The 12,253-nt window shown below is 38.7% G+C and overlaps 1 protein-coding gene across 1 annotated transcript in view; it reads right to left on the bottom strand.

The window, feature by feature from the left end:
* Positions 1-8,677, bottom strand: part of LOC120797535 (retinal guanylyl cyclase 2-like) — a 29,815-nt gene extending 21,138 nt beyond the window's left edge. Inside the window, exons 1-6 of the mRNA XM_040141270.1 lie at positions 8,437-8,677; positions 6,710-6,940; positions 5,868-6,023; positions 4,857-4,999; positions 4,255-4,410; positions 1,493-1,642 (exon numbers count right to left, since the gene is read on the bottom strand). Coding sequence (XP_039997204.1) covers positions 1,493-1,642; positions 4,255-4,410; positions 4,857-4,999; positions 5,868-6,023; positions 6,710-6,940; positions 8,437-8,677 — 1,077 coding nt within the window. The remainder of the gene's footprint in view (positions 1-1,492; positions 1,643-4,254; positions 4,411-4,856; positions 5,000-5,867; positions 6,024-6,709; positions 6,941-8,436) is intronic.
* Positions 8,678-12,253: the final 3,576 nt, after the last annotated feature.

The raw sequence follows: 12,253 nt of genomic DNA, 5'->3' as shown, positions 1-12,253 counted from the left end.
GTAGGACCTTCTTATATTTCAAGGACTAGACTGGTAATAAATCTGACACAACTGCACCAAATTTGGCCATAAAGTTTTTATAAGGATTATCTGACTACACCGCATCTTGTAAAAATGTAACTGTGTTCTTCTCAGTTGTGCTCCGTGCTGCAGTGTTTGAATGGTTGAACCTGATATACAAAGGACATAAAGAATCAAAAATAAAACTCAAAACTGTAAGGTGCTGCACTTAATTAGGAGTTTTTTCAAAACAAATCTACAAGTAATTCGCCTGGAGTCAGAGTGGTGAGAGATTTATCACTGAACTGTTAAAATAATCCTAGGTAGTATGTTCATATTTACAACTGAAATATGTGCTTACATTAAGATTGAAAAAAACAGCAGTCTACAGTCTAAATTTCTACTTCCAAAAATCTCAAAGCTTTAAAAACGAAGAAGAACAAGAATCTCTAACAAAGCTGTTAAGCGGTTGTAGAGCAGAGCTTAATCCTAAACCCAAAAATTGACTGAACTCACTGAAAATGTCCAGTATAAAAGGAGTGGAGTCATCCATCTCCCTAATGTAAGCCAACAAATCAACAGCATTGAGTGACATATAGAATGGGATTTTGTGTAGTACAGTGGGAGTGGGACTAATGGAGAGCTAATGAAAGGAGGCAGCTCTTCCTGGAGCTTCTGGAAATGTTGATAACAAGCCATTATTTACCAGGTCTTGCTATTTGTGCATTTAGTTCTTTTTGTTTAATCTCTGAGACTCATCCTCTTCTCCATTCCCCTTGCGGTCCAGCCTGTTCTGACTCCAGCCCCTGTCTCCCCCTCTTGTCTGGTCAAGCCTGCTCCTCTGCCTCTGCCCTGCTGCTCCACTCTGGATCACTGTTCAACTCAATTCCCCTCGATCTCATTCTGGACCTGCTCCCTCAGCCCCTAACCGCCCCTGCCTCAGCCTTAGTCCCTGGCTCCCAGCTACCAGCTCAAGCTACCCCTTAATCTGAAACCCATCCTTGTCCTGTGCTCTGCAATAAATATTTTTAACTTCCTTCCTGTCTGTTCTTGGGTTCACCCTTTCTCAGGCCCCGTAACAACTAGGCATTTGTTGTTCATAAATTCAACTTCTGTTGGTCTGATTCTGGTCAGTTTTAGGTTTTAAAGTTGTGACTCAAGAGAAAAAAAAATATTAACCAAAAGTAATCTTACAGTTTACATCAAGTTTGAGAAAATTTTAATCAGTGCAGAGGAAAGTTTGATATTTCTCTTCAAATTTTAAAACACTATTTTTACAGCTCACTTTTTCTCGGAGGTTTGTTTAATGAAGCAGGAAATTAAAGTTATCAGGATCACTGTCAAAATTAAACTTAGAACAGAATACTTTGATTTCAGGTTGAGATTCTATGTAAACTTTGTTTATTCTTTTTATTTATTTCATTGTGACTCCAAGAACAAGTCCAGTATTTAGTTAAATATCTGTATAGTGATTATTGAAAATGTTTCTGACCTGATTGAAGCCCTGGAAATCAAAGCCTCCATCTGATTGGACAAACTGGTCACCCGTCACCCACTGCCTGCCCCCTGCCTGACGACGCTCCTCCACCGCTTTAGCAACGAAGTACACCATGTTAAAAATGGTACCAAAGACTGGAGAGACCTGCAGAAAAAGATTCAGGACAAAACTTAGCAATAATGTACACACCGGCTGCAGTCAGATAGACTTTTGCTTAGGAAGCTTCCTAACTGAGTGAAATGACCCAGAAGTACGTAAGTAAGTGGCAGCCATGACAAGAGCTGGTCAAATTCTATAAATGCTTCGGAAAGGTGTCTCAGTGCTTCTTTTCTAATCTCATGGAACATAGGGTACACTGGACCATCCTTTACGAAAAGAAAGGAGATAATGGTGTCCCACAATTCCTTGCAGCATGAATTTTAAAGCAACCTACGTCAATAACATCTGCTGTCACATAATTATGTAGTCTAGTGTAAGCGCAGTCAAATTCTCTTTGCATCGTGGTTGTTTTTTCCTAAGTCCTTATGAATTCTCCTTCACATCTTTCCTTGACCTCTTGATGTTTTCCATCGAGTTTAAGGAAAAGTGGTTAGAAAAGGACACAGGACGTAATTTGACTATTTGACTGCAGCCCATGTTAAAGATGGTCCCAAAGACTGGAGACTCCTGCAGACAAAATCCAGGATAAAACTTAACAACTAAGTAAACCATATTAAAGATGGCCCCATAGACTGGAGGCACCTGCAGAAGAAATTCAGGAGAAAACTTCATCCAGTGTTTTATATTGAAATTCTGTGTGTGATGTCGGTGTTGTCTCTCTGAAGAGTCTCCTCATTACTGCAGTTAAACTGAAAATGCTATCACTGACAGTGAAGCAGGTGTTTGTGTTGATAACAGTGATCAGATGAAGGTCATCTGTATCAATGTTAAGATTATTCCGTCTATAAATACTCGTCTGAAAAGAATGATGACACAAACAAACATTAACGTAGCTTCAGCCTGACCTCCACAACCACTGTCATCAGAAGAAACTAATCATTCCATACAAATATGAAACACATGATGCTATTACATTGGATAAATCAGAGAACATAACAGATCAGCAGGTTGGGGGCTCACCATCAGTACTACACGACGTGCTTCACAGACTTTTTGTAAGAAGCCACTAAAAAGTGAAATCCTTTGAACTGATCAGTTTTATACAAGTGAGGAGCCACCACACTGATGGTGGCTTTGCATGTATACAGTACAACATGTATTCAGTAATACACCTCATCATGTATACAATAATACAAGTCAACTAGAGTAATACACCTCACAACATATATAGTAATACAACTCAGCATGTATACAGTGATTCACCTGAACACATACAGTAATACACCTCACATAGAGTCATAGACCTCAAAACGTATGCAGTAATACAAGTTAACTAGAGTAATACACGTCAACTTTTATACAATAATACATCTCAGCACATATACAGTAATACAATTCATCATGTAGACAATAACACACCACAACATTTATACAGTAATACACCAAAAAAAAAAAAAAAAAAAAAAATCAGGCATCCTTTCTCAAAAAGATTAAGAAACACTAGTCCATGCTTTCGTTACTTCTAGGCTGGATTATTGTACTTCCTTATTATCAGAATGTCCCAACAAGTCTTTAAATACTCTTCAGCTGATCCATAACGCTGCAAAGTGAGTACTGACAGGAACTAGGAAAAGAGATCACATTTCTCTCGTGTTAGCTTCTTTGCATTGGCTCCCTGTAAAATCCAGAACAGAATTTAAAATCCTCCTCCTCACCTACAAAGCCCTTAATGGTCAGGAACCATCATATCTGAAAGAGCTCATAGCACCTGTCACCCAATTAGAAAACTGCACTCCCAGAACTCAGGCTTCCTTGTGGTTCCTAGAGTCTCCAAAAGTAGAACGGGGGGCAGAGCCTCCATTACCAGGCTCCTCTACTGTGGAACCATCTTCCAATTTGGGTCCAGGAGGCAGACACCCTCTCCGAGTTTAAGAGTAGGCTTAAAACCTTCCTTTTTGATAAAGCTTACAGTTGGGACTGGCTCAGGCTTGGCTTAAAACACCCCCTAGTTACGCTGCTATAGGCCTAGACTGCCTGGTGACTTCCCATGATGCACCGAGCTCCTCTCTCTTCCTCTTCCTCTCCATCTGCACGCACTCAAATGGCATCAACGCTCGTTACTAACTTGACTTCTCTCTCACGTAGTTTTGTGCATTTTCGTCTCTCTCCACTCCCTTCCTGTCGCTTTCTGCAGGTGTTTCTGCCCCTGGTGCTTCAGAGTCTGGATCTGTGACTGCAAACCAACCACTGCCCCATGATCCTGCTCAACACCCTCAATTATTATGATTATCATTACTGTTATTATATTTAGTTTTATTAATATTATTATTCACCCTATCATTAGTCTCATTGTTATACATCTTTGTTATACCTGTACTGTGCTATGCACCTCAGCACATTTACAGTAACACACCTCAGCTAGAGTAAAACACTTCAGCATGCAAACAGTAATACACTTACACATGTGTATACAGTAAAACAGTAATACAGCTGAAGTCAACACGTAGACTTTTATACTTCTTTTCTGTTTCCCTGTTGTTGTAAATGTTTTGTATTTTTGAGGATGTGCGGTTGTTGTTTCTATAATGTTTAGTATTTGCTATTGTTTATTTGTTGTTGTGTAGTGGTTATGTATTTTGTATTTGTTGTGTATTTACCTCTGTCGCGGAGACAGCAGACCGGATCTCTCGGTTGATCTGAGCCTGACGAAAAGCTTCGTAGAAACTCTGGTCAGACGCCATGGTAACGGTCATAACGGCACTGTAGGCGTGACGAAGATCCGTGCTATTGGCTAGCTGAGGGAACACTGTGTCCTGATTGGAGCGAGGACAAAACCAGGGAACCAGTCAGAACTCATTTTCAAACATTTTACGACACCTTTCATAATAAAAAAGAGGATTTAGAAGAACAGGATATTTTCTGTATGAATGTGAAATATGGAATTAAAATCTTGTTACATTTCACCATTTTAAATCATAATCATATAAAGAGTGTAGTAATGTTTATATGTCAATATAAGTATAGTCAGTTTGTGTTTCAGTTTGAGAATGTGAAATATTTTGTTGCCAAAAAAGCAGCAGCGCCTCCTCAAGTGTCAAATGGAACTACAGCTTCAGACACAAGTCAACTGAATCCAATAAAAATTCCTTCGGCAGATTAGACATGAGGAGGTATTGATTGTTCAGTTTGGTATTAAAACGGTCAGTTATTGATCAGTTCATTTGGTTTTATATTGGTCTGTTATTGATTGATCAGTTACCTGGTGCGGCATGGCATACAGCAGGGCATCATACGGTATGAACACGTAACCGTCGGAAACCATTCCCATCTCCAGAGCAGTCAACAGGAGCTCTCTCTGATCCTCTCCACCAATCAGGACAGAACTCATACACATGATCACCACTGAAACAGAGAAAATGAAAACAGTTTTTAATGTTACATGTGAATCTGCTGAACTGAAGCTTCAAACGTGTCTGAAACGGATTAATGTCAGAACCCAGCAGGAGATTATTACAACCCGACGTCCCAACAATTTCTAATCTGTTTTCTTTTTTCCTGATTTCTCAGATTAAAAACAGTTATAATTTATCTTGATATAGATTATCTTGTTTACTACTATACATTATCTGGTCTACTTTACTGTGAATCTACTCCAAACCTAACTTAGAACTAATTGTTGGACTGCTACTGTACATGTGAGTTTTATTATATCTCCAGACACCAAGAAATGAGCCAGTACTCTACAGCTGAAATGACTAGTTGATTGAGAGAAAATAAATAGGCAACTGGTTTGATAATTAATTGTCAATTACAAGTTAATTTTAAAGCAAAAATTCCAAAAATTCAGTAGGACGAGTTTCTCAAATGTGAATATTTGATTACTTCCCAGTTTAGTAAACTCAACATCTTTGTATTTTTGACTGTTGCTCAGGCAGACCCAGAGAATATGTAAATTTAGGATTCAGGGAATAATGAGGCATTTTCACCATTTTCTGACATTTTTTTCACTGAACAATCAAGACCAGAACCACAACATGGAGGATGAAGGACCTGGTACAGTTGATATTCTACTTAAGTGGAGAAAATGTCTGACAAAATTTGCCAAATGGTGTGGAGTAAATCTGGGGCCCCTGAGGTTCTTTTTGCCTATTTTTAGCCGAACTTTGCTCGAAACTAACTGATGATAAACATTTATTCACTGACAGCAGCTTCTGTTTTTCTTTGTTTTGTTCATGTTTAACCTTTTTTAAACAGATCTTTCTGCTCTGACCTTTGACCTCATTGGCTTCTTTGATTGCTCTCAGTGCCTCCCAAGCTCTGCCAGTGTTCTTTGTTTCCATGGTAACCACCGGACCAATAGGCAGACCCATAGCCCGGAGCGCCGAGGCCACTTCCTGTCCAGTGCTCTCCCATAGGTTAGATGGAGCTGATGATGAAGAGGAAGAGGAAGAGGAAGGACAGAGTAACCCAGATAAACACAAACAAGAATAAAGATAATTATTTCCCATCAATAATGTGACAGAGGGTTTCACACAACTCAGAATCTAAAAAGAATGACTATAAAACGACTGTCTACATGTGAATACTACATGAAGTATATGCTTTTGTTTTCTGTTTGTACCATGTAAATATATTAATTTCAACAAACATCTGACAAAACTTTTTCAACTTTACAACATTTTGCTGCTTTAAAAAGATCAAATAAATAGAACCCAGAGCAAATGAGCTTCATTTATACAAAAGATAATTTAATAATGACTACAAAGAGAAATAACAACACATATTCACAGCCTTGATCAGTCTCCTAAAATATCGTTTCCTATCTTTATTTATAAAAACATTTCTGGTGTCTAAACACCTGAAACAGAAAATCTTCAGTCCATTGACGGAGATCTAAATACATTCAACTGAGAATAAAACTTTAGTTTCTCAGAAAGATATTTAACATTTAATTTTACAATATAATTTTAAATAAAGCATTTAATATGTAACTTTCATGTTTCCCAGATTTTGAGCAGAAACTGATGGCTGAATTTCTTCCGTCTGCAGACAGGCGGAAACGAGACCACACCCACCAATGTTAACGCCCCTGAAGTGACGTCACTTCCTCACCTGAGATGATGCCGACGTGCGCCCAGCGGAAGAACCTGAGCACAGTGAACAGGACTCTGCTGGGGGGAGTGATGGGCGGCAGGTTCGCCCAGTCAGCGTCTAGACAGCCTGGAGAGGCAAGCCCTGCCTCCCAGTGCTGAGCCAACAAAGAGGCAGCATGACAGAGGGCAGGGTTAAAGGGTCCGATGTAGGCATGGCCATAACCCTCCATCTCGCCAAGTTCTGTCAGAGCTGAAATAAAATCAGAAAAGACGAAATCAGAGAGCTGAAATAAAACCAGAGAAGAAGAAGAATCAGTCACAACTGACCCCCGCACAATTTGCACCCAGCGCCCTGTCAAGGCAATGCAAGGCAGACCCTCAGGCCCATGGGCAATATGCAAGTCTCAGGGTGAGAGCAGCATAGACATCGGTAAACATTCCACCAAGGTGGGAATTTTTCAGAGGGATATTCCAGGTGGGTATTCCAGAAAGCATGGTTAAACGAGCCTGGCATAAACCCTAGACTTGCAGTCGACTTAAGTTTTGGGTAAGTAATCCGACTATGAAGAGAGTACTTGGATGCTATGTTTAACAATTTATGCAGACTGGACTTCAACCTTAGATGAGTTTGAAAAAGTTGGTGTTGCATATTTTTCAACTTTGTGTAAAAGTGCCACCTAGTGGCCTACATGCAGCAAATTTTGCACAGAACCTCAGTGTGGCACCACAAACCACTGGCTCAAGTTTTGTGTTAATAGGAAAGACCTTTGTAAAGATACGACGTCATTTCCTTTGTATGAATACAAGCTTTTACTTTAAAGCTTTTGCACTTTTTGGAGTCTAAAAACTCTTCTAATAACTTGCGAATACATACAGGTGATACATGTAAATTTTTATGCAGATCGCAATTACAGCCTAAGAGTAATTTTGGATAAACAAATTTCAGCATATTTCATGATTTTGAAAAAAAAGCGCAGTCAATTGGCACCAAATTTTGCACAGACTCTCAGTGGACCATGTGAAAGTAAATAATTGAGTTTCATGTTAATAGGCGTGATTGTTGCCAAGATATGCAGAACTTTCAGTTTTGACGGCAACCTATAGGAAGTTGTTCCTTTATAACTTGCTGCATTTTAGATTATCAAAATTCTTTAAATAACTTTTTATCATGAGTCCATAGATTCTATGTGCAAAGTTTCGTGCAGACCGGACTCACAACCTAGGAGGAGTTTGAAAAAGTAGGTTCCTCATATTTACCACTTTTGCGAAAATAAAATTATGGGCGGAAATGGGTGTGACCTATATAATGAGATTTAGCTAAATTCAGGGAATGTGTGCACATAAGGTTTTTGAATGTGCAATGTACTATGTGGGAGTCACTGGTCAAAACTCTCTTACTTTGATTATAGCACCATCTGCGGGTTGACATGTGTGCAGCATTCAATACTTCCCCTAAAATTTCACTTACATAATTTTTACTCCAGTACCACTTTTACCAATGTAAGAATTTAAAAGAAAAGAAAATTAAAAACAAAAAATAAAAACCTGAGTGATTAAAATAAGGTTCCCAGCACCATTGGTAGTGGGAGCAGTCCTCATCCACCAGCTTGAGGTTTAATAAAGTTAAACTATTTTACATGTAAAAACACTTTTAGTTTGACAGTTTTATTAAAGGTATTAGTCTTTTTAGAAGTGTTTCTGATTGTTATTTAATTGTTTGACTGGTTATTTAATTATCTAACGGACCTTTGGAGGTGCAGCAGTCCTCATCCAGAAGTTTCACATCATACCAATATCCTCTACTCAGACCTCTGTCAATCCGCAATCGTGTCAAAGCCAGGTTGGCCGCTGCTGTCGGCATCGCCCGAGAGAACATAGGGTCGCACGACCATGGACCAATCAGAGCCAGCTTGAAGGTTGCTGTTAAAGCCTCTGTAATGCATAGCAACCACAGACACACCCATAACAACCACTTAGGAAGCTGCATCCTGACAACCTGCGGAAATAAAAAACAATGGAAACAGTTTTGAGTTGAATTCATGAAAAACTGAGCTGCATCCTGACAACCTGCAAGAAGTTAGTTTTATATTTAGTTTATCTCTATGCCTGTATCTGACTGCTCAATCCATAAAACAGTTAACATTTGATCATTTTATTATGAGGACGTTTGCATGATGAGGACATGTCTGCATTGTGAGGACAGTTGTGCATCGTGACAATATTTCTGCCTCACCAGGGTATTTTTGAATTGTGAGGGCATAACTGCAATGTGATGATTGTTTGAAGAGTCACATTTCATTTTAAGAATCAGGTTAGATCCAGGTTTAGGGGGTACAGAATGTCTAATGTCAGTTAGGGTCCTCATAAGCACAGAAAGACAGACATGGATATGTGTGTGTGTGTGTGTGTGTGTGTGTGTGTGTGTGTGTGTGTGTGTGTGTGTGTGTGTGTGTGTGTGTGTGTGTGTGTGTGTGTGTGTGTGTGTGTGTGTGTGTTGGGTATGATCCAGGTTTGAAGTGTATTTTTAACTGTGCAGAAGCTTCCAGTTTTCAGGATGAAACACCAAACACCTTCAACACACCAGTTTACCACAAAACAAATACTCGCATATATCTGGACTAGGACTGAGCCAGAATATGAACTGAGTCACATCTGGACCAGAAACGTGTCTGTCAAGATTCAAATTCATCAACGAAAACCAACAATAACCAGCTGACAGATGTTCAGGAACTCTTCCTCCTCTAACTCCTCTTCCTGTTCCTCGTCTGTCATTAAAAAAACAAAAAAAAAACAAACACTGAATGATACATTTTGTTAAAAAAAAAAGTTAGGAACTTTTTCTGGTGAAATATTGTGACAAGCTGCGACTCTAAATTAAAACCTTTATTTAAATACCTTTCGATCATGAGGTTTGTGTCTCCACAGTTACAGAAGATTTATTTGTTTATTAAATTACAGACTGACATTGTTTGACAGAATCAGAAGAACTTCTTCCAGGCAAGGGGGCTGACAGGGAGAAGGGGGATATTGCCTAACCGTGGTATGACAAACTTATTGTACACCGACAATCCCAGAAACCTGAACTGAGGCCTATGGAGAAAAATGCTATGCCTCTGATTTCTGAACATTACACTTGATACACACACACTCACATACACACATATTCACACATACAGTATCATACCTTTTCAGATAAATTAAAATTTGATAAATCATGTCTCAGATAATACAGTGAGTATACAGGGTTATAATGTTTATAGAAAAGATAGGAACTTGCATGGAGGAGGAGTTGCTATATACATTCAGAGTCATATTCCTTCAAAGATGAGACAAGACCTAATAGCTGTCGGTGTGGAGGCCTTGTGGTTACAGGTTCAGTTATTATATGTAAAAGAAAACTGTTGGTTGGATGCTGTTACAGGCCACCATGTGCAAACAGCTTGTATCTGAGTGAATTGTGTGACATGATTGACAGTATTTGCAACACTGGAAATTAAATTTATCTAAAGGGTGACCTAAACATTTATTTGATGTCGCAAAACTATCCACTAAAAAGTAAAGTTCTGAATATCTGTTCCATCTAGGTGTATTGATCACAACATAATAGCTACAACTAGAAAAAGCAAAGGTACCTAAAGGGAAACCAAAAGTAATTTAAATTTCCTAATGATGCCATTAAGGCTTTTGAAGACATATTTTACCCTATAGTGGACAGAAATGCACCTATCAAAAAGCAAGGGTGGTTGGATGGCTGATAGAGATGTGGCAACGGGTATTGCAAACAGGATGGGGAGTAAAGGTGACTGGGAAACTTATTGTAACCTGAGAAAACAACATCTTTAAAATCAATCATTGTAATTGTCATTGTAATTTGGGCACGGAGTAACAAGTTAGTTCTTTATGAAAAACAACAGTATTGTATTTGCATCAAACTTTAGACTAAACCATAAGCTACAGTTAAACTCTTCTGTACAGGGAGTGCCTGTGGAACAGGCAGAGGAAACCAAACTCCCTGGATTACTATTAGACAGCAGATTGAAGTGGTAAAAGCAGAGAGAAGAAAAACTGTCACAATTATGGGGAGGGGTCTACAGTTAGCAAGAGATGTGCTAAAGCTTTACCACAACAATGTCTATCTCACACTGTTCAAACATTAGTTCGTACTCATTTACTCATTTAGTGTGGTCAAGTGCGTCAAATAAAGATTTGGAAAAACCATCCAGAATAGAGCTGCACAACTGGCTTTGAACTGTAACAGAAGAGGTAACATTTTCAGAATGCACATAGCCTTATGTGGGTCATTGGTGAGGGAAAGAATGGTAATTTCTCTGCTCTACTTTATAAGAGATATTTAGTTTTTTAAAATTCCGAATGTCCTGTACCATCAATTTTCACATAGTACTAATGGCCACAACTTAATAATAGGCATGCATCAAGAAGTTGTTTTTTTACCTCCTGTCTCAAAAACTGATGCAAAACAAGGTACTATGTAGAGGAATGAAAACATGTAATGGTTTGCCACCAGACATTACACATTTAGCACGTAAAACTGTTTTTTAAAAAGAGTTTAAAGAAGTACCTAATGGCACAGAACACCAGCCCCTCTCCAAATAGTTGTTTTGCTCTATAATATCTATATATGATCTATAACTAACTATATGATAACCATATCAAACTATATCTAACTATATGATCATTAAAGAGGAACATTCTTGGTCATTTTTCATTGTTGTTCTACTCAGTCACGATATGTGCTGTTTTTAGTGGAACTACTCTCATTTTTGAGCTGTATCAAATGTTTTACTGACTCCAGTAATATAACACCACACTCACCTGCTGACATCTTACAGCTCTCTGATGATGTCATCCAGCTGGCTTGTTTACATTGACTTTAAAATCTTAGTTTGAAGTCTGATACAGGTCCTAATGTTATTTTAAATGACAACTCTACAGACACATCACACCGTTCTCCACAGGAGGATGACCATGGACACTGACTGAAAGCTCTCACATCTCTGAAAACATCAGAATGAATTTGTTTTAATAAAGTGACCACATGTTAGAAAAACTGTTACTGTTTGAAAAAATATAAAACCTAAAACCCATCACTGCTGGCTGATGTGAAATGCATTCTGGGATACCTGTGTAAAGCCAGCTCCTTAAAAAACAGACAGAGTGAGACCTCTGAGACTGACGATGTTTCACATTAAAACACCTTCAGGTGTGTTCACCTGTGTGCAGGTGGGCTGTGATGATTATAAACCTAAACAAATGTTTCCATGTTTCTTGGTTTATGCAGATGGAGTATTCAGGTTTGTAAAACCAGGATTTGATGTTTACATGGAAACACACTTAGTGTACACTGCAGTTTGTTTTTTATGTAACGATACAGTCCTCTCTCCTACAAAATATGTTTCAATGCTATTTAAGTGTTTTCCCAGTGTCGTAGTGACAGATTTAACCTCTGGCGGGATTGTGTTTCATTCAGACTTTTGTTTGAAGCAACACATTTATGAATGGCACCAGAGTCTCAGGGAGGAGGTCAGGGTAGATGGAGGATATA

This window comes from Xiphias gladius, chromosome 12 (genome assembly GCF_016859285.1).
Source record: "Xiphias gladius isolate SHS-SW01 ecotype Sanya breed wild chromosome 12, ASM1685928v1, whole genome shotgun sequence".
NCBI classification, from domain to species: domain Eukaryota; kingdom Metazoa; phylum Chordata; class Actinopteri; order Istiophoriformes; family Xiphiidae; genus Xiphias; species Xiphias gladius.
This window is presented reverse-complemented; position numbering and strand designations above follow the sequence as displayed.